The sequence below is a fragment of the Beta vulgaris genome, chromosome 5 (genome assembly GCF_026745355.1).
Source record: "Beta vulgaris subsp. vulgaris cultivar EL10 chromosome 5, EL10.2, whole genome shotgun sequence".
Classification (NCBI taxonomy): Eukaryota; Viridiplantae; Streptophyta; class Magnoliopsida; order Caryophyllales; family Amaranthaceae; genus Beta; species Beta vulgaris.
In genome coordinates, this window is record NC_079206.1 from 8852325 (window position 1) to 8874508 (window position 22184).

At 41.2% G+C, this 22184-nt stretch overlaps 2 protein-coding genes across 22 annotated transcripts; one reads left to right on the plus strand and one right to left on the minus strand.

The window, feature by feature from the left end:
* Nucleotides 1–2952: 2952 nt before the first annotated feature.
* LOC104892588 (hypothetical protein) lies at nucleotides 2953–6758 on the minus strand. The gene is made up of 3 exons (XM_010678553.4): nucleotides 6287–6758; nucleotides 4494–4642; nucleotides 2953–3353 (listed from the first exon to the last, which is right to left on the minus strand). Exons 1-3 carry the CDS (start codon nucleotides 6476–6478, stop codon nucleotides 3215–3217), a joined length of 480 nt encoding a protein of 159 aa, XP_010676855.1. The 5' UTR covers nucleotides 6479–6758; the 3' UTR covers nucleotides 2953–3214.
* A 2364-nt stretch (nucleotides 6759–9122) lies between these two features.
* LOC104892589 (pentatricopeptide repeat-containing protein At1g26460, mitochondrial) lies at nucleotides 9123–20962 on the plus strand. Of its 21 annotated transcripts, none has more exons than XM_048645000.2 (5): nucleotides 9123–9409; nucleotides 10338–10395; nucleotides 12302–12416; nucleotides 12498–12977; nucleotides 20790–20962. In XM_048645000.2, the coding sequence occupies exons 4-5, from the start codon at nucleotides 12501–12503 to the stop codon at nucleotides 20883–20885; spliced, it is 573 nt and encodes a 190-aa protein (XP_048500957.1). In that variant the 5' UTR covers nucleotides 9123–9409; nucleotides 10338–10395; nucleotides 12302–12416; nucleotides 12498–12500; the 3' UTR covers nucleotides 20886–20962. The 21 variants fall into 21 exon arrangements, 20 of the variants coding, with proteins under 20 accessions (XP_048500957.1, XP_048500958.1, XP_048500959.1 ...); XM_048645001.2 differs by having other exon boundaries at nucleotides 10354–10395; XM_048645002.2 differs by having other exon boundaries at nucleotides 10357–10395.
* Nucleotides 20963–22184: the final 1222 nt, after the last annotated feature.

Here is a 22184-nt window from a genome sequence, read left to right on the forward strand (position 1 = left end):
GATTAATTACCAATAACTGCAATTTTCCTATCTATCACTTTATATTGAGGTAAAAAAAAAGGAACGAGTTATAATGGGTGAGCTTTTGATCTAAGGCTTTGTTTGGTTGACAAAACAAATCATGGAAAGTGCAAATTCCTAGGAAGTAGAAGTATATGAAGTTGTTTAGTTGGCAAAACCATGGGAATTTGCACTTCCTAGGAAGTTCTACTTCCTCCAAAATGGAGGAAGTTACTTACCTAGGTCCCCCTAGGTAAGTAGAGCTTCCCATAGGAAGTTCTACTTCCCATTGTCAACCAAACACAAATTTACACTTCCTAGGAATTTCAAATACATGGAAAAAATAACTTTTTAGGAAGTATGACTTCCCATATACAACCAAACAAGGCCTAAGATTTGAATTCAATGTTAAGAAGGTAGTATTGACTAGTGAGTGGATTCATCCGTTAGCCTCCCCTCTTCTTTTCTCTCTCTAAAACCCTAGCCTCCCTTACCTCTTCTTCATCAATTAGGGGGCTGCCATGGATATTTTCATCCATGGTAAGCCCCTTTTTCCCTTTTATTTTCAGTTTTTAGTTCATTTTCTTGTTTTGTTCAATAAATTAGTATCTCTTTATGAGATTTTCTCAAACCCTTTATGGGGTTTTTAGTTTCTGTTTTGGAAATCTCCTTCTCTCCTATGGGAGTTGTGAGTTTGGTTCTTTTGTTTTTAGGTATGAGAAATTATTCTCATTGGTTGAAGTTCGAGATTCAACATGAAGAATTAGGGTTTCACAACTTCTGTAAAATTATGGAAGACTATTGGAGTACGTTCATCCCAAAATTTCCGCATCTGCAGATCGTATGCCGAACCAGGGCGAACTCACAGATTGCATTGCTTCAGATGAAGATTTTTATTAAGGCAAAATTAAGTCAAATCTGCGATGTTTACATTTCTAGGGTGATATGTAATTCTACTAGAATTTTATGTTTTTCAGAAATTACTTGTAAGTGCCGTTTGGCGAAATATTAATGAAATCCCTTTTCTTTAAAAAAAAAAAAAAAAAAAGTGAGTGGATTCATATTCTTCAAGTCTTAATATAACTACTGTCACAAGACTATCAAAGCTTGACAAGGGAATATGGTGGCTGAATATTGCTATGTACTAGAAAACACGGCCGCAGATTTTTTCGCATATCGAGGGCGTAAAGCATTGTTAAGATTATCTAAGAGGGCACTGTTGCTGGTGGACATGGTCTTTGGATTCGACTCAAACTGGATTGGACATAATTCTTTTCAGAATGTGGTCTCTTCTCTTACAAAAGTAAGTTTCGGATCTAATAAGAGGAAAATATAAGATAAATTAGGAACGATTAGGTCCAATTAAATTTACTAAGTTTAATTCAGATAAGTTATAGTGAAAACACACCCTCAAAAGTATGTGTCAAATGTTATTGGAAATTGTTGTATCCAAGGTAGATTTGGGTGTTCACCAAAAAGAAGAGGTGGATTTGGGTCTATATATCAAAAAATGGGTGTATATTAGGATGTAATGTTTTGAAACCTAGATGGTTAAATCTGACCCATATACCCTATTACTTGTTCTAGTTGACGAACTTTGAGATGTTAGCACGATACTAAAACCATATGTATCAGTTTATGATTGTTTATTTAAATTAAAACCTTCAATTTAGGATGTTTTGTGTAATGGTGGATTGGTGATTGAAGATTTAGCTACTTTTTTATATTCTTTTATATTTGTACCCATCCTTCTAGGTGGGTGATAAATGGAAAGCAAAAGAAACAATCGCAAACAATAATAAGTTAGGTATTTAATATCAACTATTAAATAAAAACTCAATGGCTCACATATTCTCTTTCCAAAATTCCCCGTATTTTATCTCATCAAAATCCATCCCTAAATCTTCTCTAGAGGATCTGGACTCAATTTAATGCACTATTGCAATATCTGGGTAAGGGTCTGTTCTCCCCAACTTATTTTCAATTCAGTTCAGCTCTCGACAATACTTTTCCTCTCACATATCACTATTCATTTCAATTTAATTCAATTCAGTTCTCAGTTCAGTTGTTTTATGCCGAAAAGAACAGGTCCTAAGTATATGAATTTTTACCAAATCTTATGGGTTTGAGTAAGAATATTATTTGTATCCAAATGAACTTTTGTTACTTATTTGGTTAGGATGTAATTTCGCATGAAATATTTTTTGCGTTTAAGCAAAAGAAACAATCACAAACCAATAATAAGTTTGGTATTCAACTTGGATCCTATCTCATACCCTAGATGCATTATACTCGCAATATCTGGGTAAGTATATGCATTTTTACCAAATTTTATGGGTTTGAGTAAGAAGAACAAGATTTTTATCCATATGAATTTTGTTACTTATTTGGGTAGGATGTAGATTCACATTCACATGAAATATTTTTTGCATCTAAATCCAAGTCTTATTGACACGGTCATCCAACCCAGACCAGACCCATGCAGACCTGCAACTTGTCGTATCTTTGCACCAAAAAGTAAAACACTAGTATTGTTTAATTTGCATTACGTGCGCAATATTTTTATTCACTAGATCATTTTCATATGTAGATGCAACTTTTTTCATATGTAGACGCAACTTTCAGGGGATGATTGGCAATTTAACTCGGTCACAGATAATGAAAACTTAAATTTCAGCCTCGCGTTGACCGAACTAAGGCTCTAAGCAAAGCTTCAAGCTGAACCAGCTCAACCTTAGCCCAACATTCAATTATATCAGCTGATAATATTCTACAGATTGCAGGTCCAGTTTTACCTTGGTTACTAGCCGAGCTTTCAAAGCCCAAGCGAAGCCCAGCTTATGGCTTCAGCTAGAATTCAACTTGTCAGTTCTGACTTCTAGTTCTACTTGTTTCGATCATTTGCAATCCGGAAACACTTTAACATTTGGTTTCTTTACCAACCTCTAATGCTGACATTAATGGATAAAGGTATTTATTTCATGAGGAATAAATAAATTCACGCAAGTGAATAAGGACGCATGTTGAGATCAATACACCCCTCTTGCACATATCGGCTCAGCAACCAACAGTAGTTGATACGCCACAGAACACTTGCCAAAATTTTGGTTAATACACCCTTTTCACTATAAATAAGACACCAATATATGCAAAAAAATGAAGAATCTTACAGCAGCTGAAGCTGGACATGTATTAAATAAAGCGAACTTATTAATCAGTGTTCTCCGTTTATCCCAAAAATACGAACCCTGTGCATATGGGGGAACTTGGCAACCACAAGCACAAAAACAGCAAGAGTGTTGAAGATAAGCATTGGATTCTGATAGTCTGTAGTGTGCGACGCAATTAAGTACCTGCGAGAAGACAAGACAGATGTAAATACTTTCTTCAAAAAACATAGGATAAAGAAATACTCCGTCCGGAATTAATAATAGCCCAAACTACAATGTTGAAATGTTAGGAAAAGGTTCACAGCAGTAGCTTTTAAGCTTTCAACTACTACAAAGAAGGTGCAATGGTTTCATTCTGACAAGCAACAGATAAACAACAAAGATTATAAATACCGAAACCTCTACCCTCCAAATAGGGAGATTGGGACAAGCATAGCTCGCAGTGAGGCAGATGGCAATGGTAACACAGCTTAACATTGCATGTATCATTGAAAAAATTACAAAGAAGCTATTTGTTCAAAATGGTGCAAAATTGCATATTAAAGTTGCCAGAAGCCATTGAAACGACCAAGCATGAAACAATTTAAATATTACTAAAGATATCGAATGATAGATTGCATATTACTCATGTCTTATGGAAGTCAAAACAGAGAGTCATCTCTTATCTTTGAAACTGAAATCAAATGACTCAGAGATTTTAGGAAAAGGTCCTTCAACTACACTACCGAAAAGGTCAATAATATAACTTTTTCCTTTGTTGCTCAGCACCTGAGTTCACCTCAAGTATCTATGTTGGATTTCACTACTCTGACATGGGAACAGGAACTAGTGACTAAGCTACGATTGCACCTGTAATCGCCAAAATCTGACCCTAATTACTTTATTAGATTAACATAGTTCGAGTAACATAATCCTTATCACAAGTCAATCCAGCATTGTTCACTACTACAGTATTTGGTGCAGTAATCACTCGTATTTATGGCAATAATGTTTTGTGCAAGTTCTCTGCTTACAAAGATAACCATCTTACCCAAATTCAGATTACTGCATATAAAAAAAATAGTGGCTAATGAGATTGGGTATCCAATACTACCACACCTCGCACTGGTCAAGCAGAATTTACCAGACTATACAGAAAATCAGAAAAGCAGAAATACCATAGTTATTTTTGCCTTCCCTCACAACTCATAACCACAACACAAGCAGCGGATACTGCCAGGATCTTCCTTCTATCACAATTTCAAAACATTCGTTCTCCGCATCCTACATATGTTTACTATATAGTTATATACATATATATGATATGATGACTTAGATACTTACAATACCACAGGGACAACAGTGAGAAATTTCCTATTGCGAGTAAGCTGTTGGCCATTTTCAATCTGCTCCCACCAAGTCAATCCATTGTACATGCCTTGATCATCAGCAAATGGTGTGCCTTTCTTCCAGTGAAAGCAGTGATAAGTGACCTGAGTGAAAGAGCACAAGAGGAATACATAACACAAACCCGATCAGGGAAGAAAAATAGGGGGAAAAAAATGAAAGACGGAAGATTGGACCCAGATAGGAGGGGGGGAAATGGTGTATGACCAAAGTCAATTATAGGTCTTCAATGTCGGCGTGATTGGAAAACAGAGAATAAAATTAATAATTTGTTCTTCCACCAAGCAACATCAAACCCCAAAAAAGGTCATAGTAGACAAACAAATGGTAGACAGAAGCAAAAATATTGCCTGCTAGGCCGAGAACACTGTCCAAAAACATATAACACAAGCCTGCAAGGCCAAAAATAGTGCCAAACAAAGGAGCTGAATAGAATTTGATTTCTTATGCAATTCAAATACCAGACACTCTAGTAGGAAGTAGCCAAACAAAAATAAGACATAAAGCAAACAATACAAAACCCTAAAGCAACAATAAAGCTACGCGAGCTTCTAAATTGCATTCCCCCAGAAAAAAAAAAGACATGAGCAGAGGTGCCACAGGTATAATATGCTTTGTGGCAGAATTTACGTATTTAAGAATAATCATAGAGGTCAACAGTCTACAACTCTACCCAGTTGAGTTTTAACGATAATGAAAAGGATCAGACAACACAATGCTTCTAACCATGAGAGTATTGATCCATTACAAACTATCCTCTTAAGTGTCTTAACCATGCCTGTACAAGGGTTTATCTTGGCTTTCCTTCTAATAAGAACTGAAATAGACTAAAAGCACATTTGGTTCAACATTTTTGGGCTCCAAGAAATGGAATCAAATACTTACTCCCTTGTCTGGTTCAACCCCTCTTCAATCCGTTATGATTACTTGATGGTAACTGGTAGTGGAACCCCCTAGTGTTTTACCTTCCCTCCTCCTCAAGTAACAAAATTCATTTCTTGGTGGTAAGAATTACCTATCTACCATTGAACCAAACACCCAACAAAAGGCAACAGCTTTTGTTACCATTTCCCCTCTTTATTTTTATTCCCTTTCCATTTCATGGCTTGAACCAAACAAGCACTGAATGCACGACTAGTTGTCTCATGAATTTATGTAAAGACGTAAAAGACCTCAAGTATCTGCAAAATCAGGACTTCGTCGTGATCAGTGAAGCGGTAAGATATCAACAATCACCCTGACACTGATCACCTATCCTAATGATGATACACAATATTCATCCGTAAAATACAGTGAACTCGTCATCTTAATGACACCATTTACTCCACAAAATAGAACATAATCCTGTATCTAGCACTAACAAAACCTCCAATATGATCATTTCTCAATTAAGCTCCATTTCTCAGAAGCTATACACCCTCCTCAATCATTTCAGACTTAACTCTATTTCAAGTGAGCTTAAACATCGATAACACCATGAAAAACACAAATTCATTCCCTAAAAACACCAATTTCGCGAAAAAAAGATGAACAGAACTTCTGATCCTCCTCAATTAGTCACAAAATTCTAGCAATTGCGCAACACAAAAAAAAATGCAATAAAAATCCAACTCCAGTGCATACAGATCCAAAAACAAAGCAAATACTATTATCCTAACCAAATCATGAAAAAAATTGCCAAAAAAAAAAAAAACCCTAAAATTGCGAAGAGGAGAGAGAAAGAAGCTTACGAAGAAATGAGAAAGATGAACAATGGTCCAAGCCATACCAGGAGAACAACCGAGGAGAGAGAGAACAAGAAGCCATGCGAAGAACACAATGAAGATGTAGATAGTCCATACACCTGGATATGTCACCCACTCCGTATTCTTGTTCACATCTTTCGGCGGCTCCGCCATTACATACATCAATTTCTTCTCCATTTTCACCTCAATTTTATTGCAGAGATTGATCTTGATGATGATTTACCAAATTTTTACTCAATTTCTACTCTACTAAAACTCGATTTTTTATTTTGATTTCTACTTTTAGGTCTAGAAATTTTGTTTTTTTTTGTTTTTTTTTTGGAAAGAAGCTCGTTTTCAAGATTGCTATATATGGTTTTTTTTTCTTTTTCTTTTTTTTGGTAGTTTTGGAAATGATGATTTGGGACGTAATTATTTGTTTTTTGATTATAAATATTGGATTTTTTTGTAATTAAAAGAAGCCTACAGGAAGTCAGGAACAAACTAATACGCGGAGAAGAAGTTTTATTTTATTTTGGAAAAGATATAAATAGTGCATTTCGTTTGGGTTTGATTCATGTCAGAATACATGAATACTTTATGTTGTAAGGTTGGATTTCACATTAAGATTAGTTTTTACGCTAAAAAATTAGTGATCGTAATTTTAGTGGGATAGGATCGTAAAACTTGTATCTCCATGTCAGTTATGTTGCATGAACTTTCTCGGTAGTGTACACAGTAAGAAATTTGGGTTCGTTCAGGTGATAAGCTTCCCTATTTTCCCTAATGAAGTTTAGGGCTTGATTCCTATTTTCTACCCCAAACATTTGGTTGAGATTCAAGGAAGGGGAGATTGAAAGGGGGCTGGAGATTCACTTTGGTAATGACTTTGCTATAGATGGAGAATCAAAACCCAAGTCGGAGATTTACAGGTATGGCTGTTTGCTTTCAGTCTTTCACTTTGAAGCTCGGTTTTAAGATTTGCTTCTATCATTGCTATGCTTCAAGATGTGTTATGGCTTTTGTTCTGAAGGCATCGAGGACTCTAGACTAAGCAATGATGAATTGCTTTTGTGACATTTGCTGTTATTAGATCAATAGGTGTGAAGGTGTTGATTGATCATAATCCAAGATATGCTTTAGAGTGTGCTGAAGTTGGAATAACATCGCTACTCTTTGATTATCAAAATTCTTATCCTTGGTGCAAAACTGGATCAAATAATCAACATCCGCTTGTCACCAAAGTTCATAACTGGAAGAAGCAGAACTAGTATTTTGGATGTTTTCGTCGCATCTGTAACATAATAGAGTTCAATTTTTGAAGGAGTTTAGTTTAGTTTATTTCATCTTAAATGAGATGGTTGGCGAACAGAAGTATATGGAATAGCTGATAGGTTTCTTAAGCAGCCAATTCAATACTTGAAGGCTGAAGCATATCACCATTGTTGTTCCCTTTTTATTGTAAGTAATGGTCACTTTTAAAGTGATGGTCACTTTTGAAAGTTCAAGGCAATTAGTTGAGTACTCGTCACTTTTAAAAAGTTGGTGTGCAACGTAGAATTTCATAAAACACAAGTTATGGTGTAATTAGAGATCAACTTGAAAACTTAAGCTTGAGACTTGACTTGAACTTGAGTGCAAGTATTACAAATCGAGCCAAGCAATACGAAGCTCAGGCTCTAATTGGCTCTTCACATCCCTTACTCATAACAATCACCCCAAAATGATTGGGGTCATCGTGTCCATGTCCAATACTTGTAGCAAGTAGTTCACTCACAATAAAATGATAAATCATAAAAGATGTCAAATAAGTCGTTAAACACCTAGCTTCAAATTTTTTGTTTTTGTTTTGTCGAGTCATTACAAGAACACAACACATTTATGATAGAAAAATACTTGAACGTAGAAGCAAGTTCTCAATTAAGTTCAAACATATCAAAACGCTAAAACGAACTTCATTCACATCCAGGACATGGCTTATTGAACCAAAAATTTCTGAGCACCAACATGATACAAGAAACACCATTCCTAGCAAAAGCCACTAATGTACTTCTTCTAAGTTGAAGCTGATGAAAGAAAATATATATGATCACGATAAACTGCTACATACAAATCCTCAATTAACAAAACCAATTACAACAGTCTTATTTTGTTTCTTCTTTGAGATACTTCGACAGATTTCAAGTTCAGGAAAATAGAAGGAAAAGTTATGATAGCATCTGAAAGCTAATATAGTCCATAGGCGATCAAAGGAAATTTTTTTTCATTCATGATAAATGTTTCGCCCAAAAAAAATCCTAAGAATAATATAGACAATTTAATAAGATATAACATAAAATCCTATAGCGGTCACTTTAGAAATACATGGGCCACGAAGTTGGGCTGTAAGCCCCTGGTAGCTTCACCCCTGACTACCCACAAATATATATATCTACACTAATATATTAACAGGTGAAACGAGTAACGATGCCACGTGTTGCTATCGCTAAAGACATTTTACTCCATGTAATCCACATACAATAAAAAACTTCAAATTGCATAGTATAGGGTTTGATTATTAAAGTCTAACTACTAGATAAATATATTTATCGTTATCATTTTAAGTATAATATTAACAAATAAAGATTTTTCTTTACTCGGTCATAACCCTGGCCTAATTACTAGTTATATTCAATTATCCGAGCAAGACAAAATTTAACACGAGTACGTGACACCGTAATACGAAAAAATAGGTTATTATTAAATGGATCAGATTAGTGCAAGATTTCTTTTGAACCCATTTACATGGACTTTTACCAACATGCCCATAAAATAGAAACCCCTTAATTTTTTTTTGAGGAAATAAAAACCGTTTACTTAAATAATCAATAATGTGCAGATTTCTTTTAGGGAATAATGTGAAGATCTTCTACTGCTTATCTTCTCCCTTCCGTCAAAAAAAAATCTTCTCCCAAAATTCCGACCGTTAGAACTTAGAAAGTTACCCTTGCAAAATGCAAAGCTCTCTCTGCATTTCCAAATTAGTTCGGCGATTAGAAGATGAGAGAGAAAGATAAACTTTATTTCATCTTCATCCTCAATTTCCAATACTATCATTATTATTCATCATGTGTTATGTGGGAGATTTTGGTAATTTCCCTTCTTTTTGTATTGTGTGTTGTAGATGTAGAAGGTTTTTTTATTTTAATTTTTGGAATTGTTATAGTTCTGGGTTTTTATGAATTGTGACAAAGTTCCAAATTTGTGTTTTATATTCGAATATATGATTATTAAGGTTGATGACGTGATGATCTATGAAAGATGGGTTGGTTTTCAGTTAATTTTGGACTTAAAGAATTGTTTTTATCTTATCAATTTTGTATAAAACTACTGTATTATTTATGTACAATATATTGTATTATTGTTTTCTTTTAAATAAAAGTTATAATTTTTAAATATAAAAGATGTTGATTTCGGGAAACCAAGGGAAGGGATGCAGGATTCCAGTTATTAAGATTGAATTTTGTTTGTTTGCTATTTTTTATTTTTTATATTTTTATAATCTTAAGATTGAATTTTTGAACTTACTATGTTGTATTGTTGTTCAATCTTTTTTATGTGTTGGGTTGATAACTTGGTATCTGTTTCTTTTTTGTTATTATCTTAAGATTACAATTTTGTATTCACCCAGTTAATGAATGTTCTTTTATTTTATTTTTTGTTGGATGAATGTTTAAGTTTATGAAGTTTGAGTTAGAAAAACAAAATTGGAAATTCTTTGGGGGGACAGAAGGAGTACGATATAAATAATGAAATTGAGTAAAATAAATAATGTTTAAAAGGAATTTCCCTAAATTTTGTCTATGAAATAAGAGTCTCTGTCAAGAAAATCACAAAATGCAATTACTGTCTGTTAGTTGTTGTAAGTAATGACATTCTTAGTGTATTGATTTCATTCCATTTTCTTGGTGTTCTAAATCATTTTTAAGGGATACATTATTCCTTTCTAGTTCAGTTTCTAAATTGTTTCGCATTTCTTTTCTCGTGTGTTATCTTACTGATTCTTATGGTTGTTGAGGCCTTTTCTTGTTCAGTAGAGGTGGTATAGAGGTGGAAAACCGATCATTTTCTTCGAGGTTAGTTTATTTTCAGGTTGGATCTCATTGAGTTCTTTCAATTCAGGTCTATGGTCAATTAATGTATTAGCTTTTCTATTGTCATATCTTCATGGTTTTTCTTTTGAAATTTGATCAGATGTGGTCATACTTATCCTTGGACCATGTCAGTACAGATTGGGTCATTTTTTGTTCATATTAGTTTTAAGTCCTCCAGTTTTGGGTGTGGGGTGGGTTAGTAGCTGATTGTACTTTTTTTTTCCAAATTTTACAACTTTGGTTATACATTACTACTCAATCCTTTTTGGTTTATCTAAGTGTGATGTTACATGTTGCAAATTAATTTATTATAATGTTCTTTGCATAACTTCAATAAAATTAAACTCGGGGTTTGGCTGCTGCTTTCATCTGGTTCCTGTTTTGGGGGTTTGGATTGGTTGGTAGACTTGGATATCTTTTAAGATGTTGTCACTTATGTTATGTATTGTTATTTGCCCCATTCTTGCACCTTATAGTCTCTTCTTGGATAATAACATTAATATTTTACTTCATTGTAAGTGAATTGGCGGAAATTTCTTTGTGTGTTGCCATGAAATCCTTTACTTCAACTTAGACCTAGTCTGTATGATTCCATTGTAGAGCCACTGAGTCTCTGTAAGAGACAAATGTTTATATTTCTTCTCTCAATCATTTCTACCAACTTGCTAATTTTCCAGTGAGAGATCCTATGTTCTAATATGCTACACATAACTTATTCACAATTATCATACTTATCACCACACTAGATCTAAGAAGTGCAATATGTCTCTGAGCAAGGAACACTCCTGACTCCTGAGGCATTATCATTTCAGCTCATGCTCATAGATCTTAGAAAATTTTATGCTGCTTTCACCTGGGGGCCTGGGGAAGACCTGCTCCTTCGTTGCTATAAATCAGGAGGGAAAATAAGAGCTTTCTATCTCTAAAGGTTTTCAGCCATAAGTATCTTAGATATAAGCCTATACTTCATGGTAGCCTTTACCATGCTCTTCAAACACTGTAAAATGGATTCTTCCTCTCGCTTCATAGTTCACCCCCCTTCCCTCCAAAATTCAAATCCCTTTTATCAACACAATGTTCATTTGTTATTGAGACGTGCTCTCTGGTAACCTGATCTTTTTGCTAATCCGAAGGGAAGCACGTTCTTAACATTTCCCTTGCCTGACTTGTATAGCTCTCTTAGTCTATCATCTTTCTATTTGTTATCATGAGTGCTGACTGCTGAGGCATGAAAATAAAAGTTTCTTGTCTTTGGTGTGCCGTGTGCATTGGGTACACAATCCTAATTGATGTTTGTTGCTGAATGGGTTTCAGATCTATCTGATGAAATTATTTACAGATTCCCAGGTCATGTGCAGCTTATTTGACACCAATCTACTTATTTGGTTATTTAAGGCTATCATTTTTTTTTACTTCTCCCTCTCTCTTGATTCTTTACACACATACACCCCCCCCCCTCACCCGCTGCGAGTTTTTCTATGAGGCTTACATGAATATTTGGTTGTTATCTTTGCAATTGGCTTGAGGCCATTTAAAGTGGTAACATGGTTAAATTTTAGATATGCATTCTAAATAGAACTGGTAATCAGATTTGCAAAAGGCTTGTAGCTTATATAGATCAACTGCTTTTTATTCTACATTTTGAGATAGATATATGCTCAATGGCTCCTCTAAAAATAACTTACATTGCTCAATGGCTTGTATGATATGTGCACCATTCTCTTTTGTCTTTATATAGTTAGCCTGTTGTCAGATGAATTTATTTACCTAATGTATTCAGGATGCCTGCATAGTGGGAAAGAATCTCAGCCTGATGCGGAATCATATGATTTGGTTATTAGCATGCTATTTCAGCAAGGTCAGACTGATATGGCCTTGAAATATATAGATCTGGCGCTAAAATCTGGTTATATGCTGTCAACAAAGGTCTTTGTTGATTGTGTCCAGAGTTGTATTAACCAGCAAAGATTGGAGAGTCTTGTGATGGTTATAGAGAGTGCAAGGTATAGTTTTGAATATTGCTTAGAGAGTTATGTGAGGTATGGCTTTCTGTTATCATTTTGATTTTCTCTGTGAATTATCAGGCCATGGACCAGAATAAAGCTCTGAGCCCCAGCTGGAATTTGTGCAACGACCTTGCCAATGTTGCAATACAGAATGATAATAGCAAGCTAACCTTTCTGGCCTTGGCATTCATGGCTAGGCTGATACAAGCCGGTGAGAATGCAAGGCCCCCTATTTACCACTCTGTTGATGAAGGATTAGTTATTTCTGCTCTTGCCACAGCTGGCCGAACTTCTGATACTACTCTTTTGGATGCGTCATGGGCCATCCTAAAGAGATCCTTGCATGAAAAAAGGGTTCCTAAGCCTGAAACCTACTTGGCTAAGATGAATTCCCTTGCTTCCTTGGGGAGCTTGCCAAGTGCTTTTAATACTCTCAATGAACTTGAGAGAACACATGCAAATTATGCAGCAGCTGAGGAGGACCTATTGTCACCATTTACTTCTCTTTATCCGCTTGTCGTGGCATGTTCAAAGCAAGGTTCTGAAACTTTAGATTTGGTAAGTCTTATTTTGCATCTAATTTATTTGATTTTGCTTCGCATCAACAGTGCCAAATATATTCAACTTTCTTATTTCAGCACTTGATAGGAAATAGAATTGCATAGATATGAATACATGATAGGCAATATTACATTCATCTAATGACCCCTCTTTTATCGTTTGGTTATTCAATTGTGTTTCCGAATGCTGCATTCTTTTGCACAAGTATAAGCCAAAAGTGTATACAGACACTTGACTCAATTGGGTCTGGAATATGCGCACCAACACTATTTAGTTCTCTTCATAGTTTTCTGTTAAACATGTGTGTCTGCTTTCCAAGGTACGAATGTCCTTTACGACGGTGATTTTAATTGTCTGCTGTTTGCAAGGGGTGCTTGTGAAGGTTATCTGTTTCTTTTTTTTTGGGGAGGGGGGTGTTTAAATTTTACATATAAATCTCTGCTTGCAACACTTTTATCTGGTATACCATTTTTTTTGGAAACTACAAGATGCCCTTTGATTTTTAGCAAAATTATGCTTTTATATTCTCCTATTACATACTAGTGAGGCTGTCCAAAACGGCTTACCTGACAGTGTTTTGTATTTGTATTAACCAACCGCTTTCCCCGGTATAATTGCTTAACTGTTGGTGAAAGAATGAAGCTATGACTTGTAAATTAGAATGTATGTAGTCATACTAGTCAATGCAATTCTCTTTGAAACACAAGTATTTCCTGACTTGCTCTCCAGATTAAATCCAGAAAAACTTTCAACACTCCTGTAAAGCTATATGTTTCACAAGCCATCAGATTCAAACTTCACAGAGAATTTGGGCTCACAATCATCTATTGATTTGAAACAGCCTCAAGCTTTCAAATATATAACCATCTAATCGAATGAATAACCTCAACAATCTGCTATGGTTGCTGGATACTTTCTCTGTCTTTTAGCTGTCCCATACTGGCTTTTGACACTATTTAAATTCCACTTTGAAATTGTTTTTATTATTTATTCATAAGGAAAAACATAGTTTGATGAGATCTTGTAAAATTCCTCTCGTGATATAGTTTCATAATATCAACAATTACAATTTTGCCACATACACAATTAGAGATATTGATGTTCAAAGTGGTGCATTGGCAAACGTGCCAAAGCTTTGGGTACAACTAAAGAAAGATGAAGTATTTGAAGAGTATTGGTCTTCAGACTTAGTTTATTTGTTTCTCTTTGTAGTTTTCTCCTCTCTCTTTCTTTAGATAATTTTGAAAATTAAAAGAAAATGTGATTTCGACTTAAGGAGAACAAAATTTCATATTCTTAGAGTGAAGGAAAATCGAGGGAAAGGGTTAGTGAATATATCCTTCATGTATGTGTATATAGTTTAGGTTTAGGATAGTGTTTAGTTTTTGCCAAAAATTGTAGATGATTTCGGTCGTTGTTACAACTTGACCAATGGCTACTATATGGGTTGCTTGAAGCTTGCATGAAAATTAGGGTGGGCAAAGTGAGATGAGAGTATGGAAAATGGTTATAAGACTTCGAGTTGCTATAAAGTTAAGGGTAAAACCATCAAATCTTATAAAAGAATTTAATAGAGATACGCTGGTATGTTCACGTTTTTTCTATTATTTCTAACTAATACTACCATTTTAATATTTACTTATTTATTTTAGTCGCAACATTCCACTTTTGAAATTTTCCACGTGCTACCTGGAAGGGAAAATTTTGACTAATATAGGAGGGGCGTAGGGGTAGGAGGGGGGTAGGGGTAAGGGGTGGAGGGGTAGGGTAAGGGTAGGAATGGTAGGGGGTAGGGTAGAGTAGGAGGAGGGGTAGCGGGTAGAGGTAGAGGGGTAGGGCTAGGAAGGGGTAGCAGGGGTAGAGGTAAGAGGTAGAGGTATGAGGGGGTAGGGGTAGAGGTAGGAGGGGTAGGGGTAGCAGGGGTAGGGGGTAGTAGGGTAGAGGTAGGAGGGGTAGGGGTAGCAGGGGTAGGGCAGAGGTAGGAGGGGTAGCGGGGGTAGAGGTAGGAGGGGGTAGCAGGGGTAGAGGTAAGAGAGGGTAGAGGTTTGGAGGTAAGGGTGGAGGGTAGGGGTAGCGAGGGTAGGAGGGGTAGCGGGTAGGGGTTAGGAGGGGTAGAGGGTAGGAGGGGGTAGGAGGTAGGAGGGGGTAGGGGGTAGAGGGTAGGGGTAGGGGTAGGGGTAGGAGGGGTAGGAGTGGGGTAGGGGGTAGAGGTAGAAGGGGGGTAGGGGTAGGAGGGGGTAGGGGTAGGAGGGGTAGCGGGGTAGGGGTTGGGGAGGGGGGTAGGGGGTTAGGGGTAGCGGTAGGATGAGGTTAGGGGTAGGATGGGGTTAGGGTAGGAGGGGGTAGAGGGTAGGGGTAGGGTAGGAGGGGGTAGGGGTAGGAGGGGGTAGGGGTAGAGGTAGAAGGGGGTAGAAGGGGTAGGGGGTAGCGGGGTAGGGTAGGAGGGGTAGGGGTAGGGGGAGGGGATAGGAGGTAGTAGGGGATAGGGGGTAGAGGGTAGGAGGGGTAGGAGGTAGGAGGGTAGGGGGTAGGAAGGGGTAGGAGGGGGTAGAGGGTAGGGGTAGGGTAGGAGGGGTAGGGGGGGTAGGGGTAGAGGTAGAAGGGGGTAGAGGTGGAGGGGTAGAGGTTGAGGGTAAGGGGTAGGAGGGGTAGGGGTAGCGAGGGTAGGAGGGGGTAGCGGGGTAGGGTTAGGAGGGGGTAGAGGGTAGGAGGGGTAGGGTAGGAGGGGGTAGGGGTAGAGGGTAGGGGTAGAGGTAGAAGGGGGTAGGGTAGGAGGGGTAGGGTAGGAGGGGTACGGGGGTAGGGGTTGGGGGAGGGGGGTAGGGGGTTAGGGGTAGCGGTAGGATGAGGTTAGGGGTAGGATGGGTTAGGGGTAGGAGGGGGTAGAGGGTAGGGGTAGAGGTAGGAGGGGGTAGGGTAGGAGGGGTAGAGGGGGTAGGGGTAGAGGTAGAAGGGGGTAGAAGGGTAGGGTAGCGGGGTAGGGGTAGGAGGGGGTAGGGGTAGGGGGAGGGGATAGAGAGGTAGTAGGGGATAGGGGGTAGAGAGGTAGGAGGGGGTAGGGGTAGGAAGGGGTAGGAGGGGTAGGGGTAGGGGTAGGGGTAGGGGTAGGAGGGGGTAGGGTAGGAGGGGTAGGAGTGGGTAGGGGGTAGGGGTAGAGGTAGAAGGGGTAGGGTAGGAGGGGGTAGCGGGTAAGGGTAGCGGTAGGATGAGGTTAGGGTAGGATGGGTTAGGGTAGGAGGGGGTAGAGGTAGGGGTAGGGTAGGAGGGGTAGGGTAGGAGGGGGTAGGAGGGGGTAGAGGGGGAGGGGGAGGGGGTAGCGGGTTAGGGGTAGAGGTAGGAGGGGTAGGGGTAGAGGTAGGAGGGGTAGGGGGTAGAGGTAGGAGGGTAGGGGGGTAGGGGGTAGAGGTAGAGGGGGGTAGAGGTAGGAGGGTAGGGGTAGAGGTAGGAGGGTAGGAGGGGTAGGAGGGGTAGGGGGTAGAGGTAGGAGGGGGGTAGAGGTAGGAGGGGTAGGGGGTAGAGGTAGGAGGGTAGGAGGGGTAGGGGTAGAGGTAGGAGGGGGGTAGAGGTAGGAGGGGGGGAGGGGTAGGGGGTAGGAGGTAGAGGGTAGGGGTAGGGGGTTAGGGGTAGAGGTAGGAGGTAGGGGTAGGAGGGGTAGGGGTAGAGGGGGTAGAGGTAGGAGGGGTAGAGGGGGTAGAGGTAGGAGGGGGTAGAGGGTGTGGTAGGAGGGGGTAGGAGGAGGGTAGGGGTATGGGTAGGGGTAGGAGGGGGTAGAGGGTAGGGGTATGGGTAGGAGGGTAGCGGATAGGAGGGGTAGAGGAGGGGGGTAGAGGATAGGAGGGGTAGCGGATAGGAGGGGTAGGAGGGGGTAGAGGATAGGAGGGGGTGCGGGGTAGGGGTAGGGTAGGAGGGGGTAGAGGGTAGGGTAGGGGTAGGGGTAGGAAGGGGGTAGAAGGTAAGGGTAGGGGTAGGAAGGGTAGGGGTAGGAGGGTAGGGGGTAGAGGTAGAAGGGGGTAGAGGGGGGTAGGAGGGTAGCGGGGTAGGGGTAGGAGGGGGGTAGGGGGAGGGGATAGGGGTTAGGGGGTAGAGGGTAGGAGGGGGTAGAGGTAGGGGTAGGGTAGGAGGGTAGGAAGGGGAAGGGGTTAGGGGTAGATGTAGGAGGGGATTAGGGGTAGGAGGGGTAGAGGGTAAGAGGTGGAGGGGGTAGAGTGTAGGGGTATGGGTAGGGGTAGGAGGGGGTAGAGGTAGGGTAGGAGGGGTAGGTAGGGTAGTGTAGGAGGGTAGGGGGTAGTGGTAGGAGGGGTAGGGGTAGGAGGGGTAGTGGGTAGGGTAGGGGTAGAAGGGTGTAGGGTAGGGGGTAGGAGGGGGTAGGGGGTAGGGTAGTGGTTGGAGGGGTAGGGTAGGAGGGGTAGGGGGTAGGGGTAGAGTAGGGGGTAGGAGGTGAGGGGGTGGGGTAGAGGGTAGGGGTAGAGGTAGAAGGGGGTAGGGGTAGGAGGGGGTAGGGGAGGAGGGTAGCGGGGGTAGGGGGTTGGGGGAGGGGGTAGGGGTTAGGGGTAGCGGTAGGATGAGGTTAGGGTAGGATGGGGTTAGGGGTAGGAGGGGTGTAGAGGGTAGGGGTAGGGGTAGGAGGGGGTAGGGGTAGGAGGGGGTAGGAGGGGGTAGGGGGTAGAGGTAGAAGGGGGTAGAAGGGGTAGGGGGTACGGGGTAGGGTAGGAGGGGGGTAGGGGTAGGGGAGGGGATAGGAGGTAGTAGGGGATAGGGGTAAGGGTAGGAGGGGTAGGGGTAGGAAGGGTAGGAGGGGGTAGGGGTAGGGGTAGGGTAGGGTAGGAGGGGTAGGGGTAGGAGGGGGTAGGAGTGGGTAGGGGGTAGGGGTAGAGTAGAAGGGGGTAGGGTAGGAGGAGGGGTAGCGGGGGTAGGGGTAGCGTAGGATGAGGTTAGGGTAGGATGGGGTTAGGGTAGGAGGGGTAGAGGGTAGGGTAGGGGTAGGAGGGGTAGGGGTAGGAGGGGTAGGAGGGGGTAGAGGGGAGGAGGGGAGGGGGGTAGCGGGTTAGGGTAGAGGTAGGAGGGTAGGGGTAGAGGTTAGGAGGGGTAGGGGTAGAGGTAGGGGGTAGGGGGGTAGGGGTAGAGGTAGGAGGGGGGTAGAGGTAGGAGGGGTAGGGGGTAGAGGTAGGAGGGGTAGGAGGGGTAGGAGGGGTAGGGGTAGAGGTAGGAGGGGGTAGAGGTAGGAGGGTAGGGGGTAGAGGTAGGAGGGGTAGGAGGGTAGGGGTAGAGGTAGGAGGGGGGTAGAGGTAGAGGGGGTAGAGGTAGGAGGGGTAGCGGGGGTAGGAGGGGGTAGAGGTAGGGGTAGGGGTTAGGGGTAGAGGTAGGAGGTAGGGGTAGGAGGGGTAGGGGTAGAGGGGGTAGAGGTAGGAGGGGTAGAGGGGGTAGAGGTAGGAGGGGGTAGAGGGGTAGTGGTAGGAGGGGGTAGGAGGAGGGTAGGGTATGGGTAGGGGGTAGGAGGGGGGTAGAGGTAGGGGTATGGGTAGGAGGGGTAGCGGATAGGAGGGGTAGGAGGGGGGTAGAGGATAGGAGGGGTAGCGGATAGGAGGGGGTAGGAGGGGGGTAGAGGATAGGAGGGGTAGCGGGTAGGGGTAGGGGTAGGAGGGGGTAGAGGGTAGGGGTAGGGGTGGGTAGGAAGGGGTAGAAGGTAAGGGTAGGGTAGGAAGGGGTAGGGGTAGGAGGGGTAGGGGTAGAGGTAGAAGGGGGTAGAGGGGGTAGGAGGGGTAGCGGGGGTAGGGGTAGGAGGGGGGTAGGGGAGGGATAGGGGTTAGGGGTAGAGGGTAGGAGGGGGTAGAGGTAGGGGGTAGGGGTAGGAGGGGTAGGAAGGGGGAAGGGTTAGGGGTAGATGTAGGAGGGATTAGGGTAGGAGGGGTAGAGGGTAAGAGGGGGTAGGAGGGGTAGAGTGTAGGGTATGGTAGGGGTAGGAGGGGGGTAGAGGGTAGGAGGAGGGGTAGGGTAGGGGTAGTGGTGGAGGGGGTAGGGGGTAGTGGGTAGGAGGGGTAGGGGAGGAGGAGTGGGGTAGGGGGTAGGGTAGAAGGGGTGTAGGGTAGGGGTAGAGGGGGGTAGGGGTAGGGGTAGTGGTTGGAGGGGGTAGGGTAGGAGGGGTAGGGAGGGTAGGGGTAGGAGGGGTAGCGGGTAGGGGTAGGGGGTAGGGGTAGGAGGGGGTAGTGGGGTAGGGGTAGGAGGGGGTAGGGGTAGGAGGGGGTAGGGTAGGAGGGGGGTAGGGGGTAGGGTAGTGGTAGGAGGGGGTAGGGGGTAGGGGTAGGGGTAGGAGGGGGTAGTGGGGTGGGGTAGGGGGGGTAGGGGTAGGGGTAGTGGTGGAGGGGGAGAGGGGTAGCGGGGGTAGGGGTAGGAGGGTAGCGGGGGGGGGGTAGAGGGGTAGGGGTAGTGGTAGGAGGGGTAGGGGTAGGAAGAGGTAGGGGGTAGTGGTAGGAGGGGGTAGGAAGGGGTAGCGAGGGGTAGGGGTAGGAGGGGTAGCGGGGTAGGAGGGGTAGGGGTGGGTAGGGGGTAGAGGGAGGAGGGGGTAGCGAGGGTAGGGTAGAGGTAGGGGGGGTAGCGGGGGTAGGGGTAGAGGTGGGAGGGGTAGTGGGGTAGGGTAGGGGGGGTGGGAGGGGGTAGGGTAGGGGGGTAGGAGGGGGTAGCGGGGGTAGGAGAGGGGTAGAGGGTAGTAGGGGTAGGGGCCTAGGGGGTAGCAGGTAGGAGGGGGTAGGGGTAGGGGGTAGGAGTAGGGCTGGCAAAAGCTGACACGACACCATAATACGACACGAACACGACCTGAAAAAATCGGGTTAGGGTTGAGATTTTCGACAAGAAAAGTTAAATGGATCGACACGAACACGACTTGAAACTTAAATGGGTTAGGTTAAGGTTGAATTCTTTGACACGAAATCAAGCTGAATTGACCTGAAAATATAAAAGCCCAAAAATAATTCATTTAGATCGAAACACCAAAAATATTTTTAGGCCTAAGATAATCTACTAAAATTTGAGCCCAATCCTAAAATAAACCCTAACTTTACATTACTGACTATGTGAGGGCATGAGGCGTCGCTTTCTTCTCTCAGTCGCTACTCTCTCATTTATCACTTAAACACTCCATCTCTCACTCTCTCTTCTTTCTTCTCTCAATTTCAGGAAAAAAAAAAACAAAATAAAAGAAATCAAAGTAAAATTAGGAGAAGATTGTAAATAAACAATCCAGACAAACGTGAAGGTAATTTCTTCGTTCATTGTTGATTTCATTAGAGTAATTGCATGTTAATTTTTGAAGTAATTACATGTTGATTGTTGACTTATTGTATGACTAATTTAGAGTAATTTTATGACTAATTTTTGAGTAATTATAGATAATTTTTGAGTTATTATATGAGTAGTTATATGACTATTTTTTGAGTAAATATATGGCAAATTTTCGAGTTATTTATAAGTAATTACTAATTATCGAACTAATGTTTTTTAAATTTTGAACTTTTGTATGATCTGTTTTTTGTTTTCATTTTTTTGGCATTTTGGGAGTTGCAGTGATTTTTTTTTTCTGTTCTGATTTTTTCTGTCATTTTGTGATTTTTTTTTTCTGTCATTTTGTGATTTTTTTTTTCATTTTGGAAGTTACTGTGAAGGAATTTCTAAGTTTTCTATTCTTGGGAGTGTTGTGACTCTTATGCATGTTTGTGTCTTAAGGAGCATCTTTTTCATTTTTGTTCATATAATTTTGTTTTAGTTGATATAATTATTTGCTAGCAAGTTAATGCTTGTGTTATTTTTTAATGGCAGCAAATTAAGGCCACACAAATCCATCTTTCTGTTAGAGAGGAGAAGATTGATTTCACTATGGAGGAATTAACAAAGAGCATGGAAGATTGTATTTAAAAATCATTGTAGCTTTTGAAATCCAATTTGTAATTCATTAGTAGACTTGTTTATAATGCAAGTAGTTCTGTTAGATATTTTTTGTTTGGGATTCAATTGTTGTTTTGCTTAAGAATTTTAAGATGCACTTGTTTGAAAATCCGGTTAAATGAACAAAATCAGGTTGGTCGGGTTGACCCAACTCGAATATAACAACCTAATTTATATCCCAAAAAAAGTTTCAGGTCAAATATTGTCATTTTCGGGTTGACCCGAACCCAAAATTATCAGGTTCATGTTGTGTTTTTCAACTTGAAAACTTAAATGGATCAGGTTCAGGTTAGAGGTTTACTGACCCGAAATCAGTTGATCCGAACACGAACCCGACCCGGCCTGATCTGTTTGACACCCCTAGGTAGGAGGGGGTAGCGGGGTGGGTGGGGGTAGGGGGGGTAGGAGGGGGTAGGGGTAGTAGGGTGTAGATGGGGTAAGGGTGGGGTAGGATGGGGTAGGAGGGGGTGGGGGTGGGAGGGGGTAGAGGTAGGAGGGTAGGGAGGAGGTTGAGTGGGAGGGTAGGGAGGGGGTTGAGTGGGAGGGGTAGGAGTTGTATACAAAATCGATAAGATAAAAACAATTTTTTAAGTCGAAAATTAACTGAAAACTAACCCATCATTCGTAGATCATCAAGTCATCAACCTTATTATCATATATTTGAATATAAAACGCAAATTTGAAACTTTGTCACAAGTCATAAAAACCCAGAACTATAACATTTAAAAAATTAAAATAAAAAAACCTTCTACATCTACAACATACAAAACAGGCATACACATAGCCATTAATTATCTTATAATTATATTCTCATTTCTCTCTACTAGTAGTTGCATATTAGTTTTCCAAAAAAAAATTTACTTGCAACATTTTTGTAACAAAGGGTTCTTTTTTATCTCTGTTTCTTCTAAACTTTAATTTTACAAGTAAAAAAAAAAATGAAGTATTTGGTAACAATTGTCCCCTCTCCACTACTCTTTTTCTCCCACACATTAGGTATTTTTCTCGCGATAAATACAGGCATATAGCTTACTTTGTTCTTTTTACTAATTGATCCTACTTTTTTTTTGTGTCCATTTCTTTTAAAAAAAAAAAATGTCTCTTTACTAACCTTAATAAAAATATATTTATATGACTTCACATTTATTGTTCAATTGTCCAAGAGATGTTACTTGGCTAGTTATGGATTGTGCACAAGGTGAATCAGTCGTTTTTTAATTGAAAGTTCGGAAATCAGATAAAAGTGAATAACTGAAACCTTCAGCATCA

What these genes read in the sequence shown, in the direction of transcription:
- LOC104892588 (XM_010678553.4), bottom strand. Translation starts at nt 6,478, where the DNA reads ATGGAGAAGAAATTGATGTATGTAATGGCGGAGCCGCCGAAAGATGTG. An exon ending in TTCATCTTTCTCATTTCTTC is followed by an intron (nt 4,643 to 6,286) that starts GTAAGCTTCTTT and finishes TCTTTCACTCAG; the next exon opens with GTCACTTATCACTGCTTTCA. An exon ending in ACTGTTGTCCCTGTGGTATT is followed by an intron (nt 3,354 to 4,493) that starts GTAAGTATCTAA and finishes GTCTTCTCGCAG; the next exon opens with GTACTTAATTGCGTCGCACA.
- LOC104892589 (XM_048645000.2), top strand. Translation starts at nt 12,501, where the DNA reads ATGGACCAGAATAAAGCTCTGAGCCCCAGCTGGAATTTGTGCAACGAC. An exon ending in GTTCTGAAACTTTAGATTTG is followed by an intron (nt 12,978 to 20,789) that starts GTAAGTCTTATT and finishes TTTTAATGGCAG; the next exon opens with CAAATTAAGGCCACACAAAT.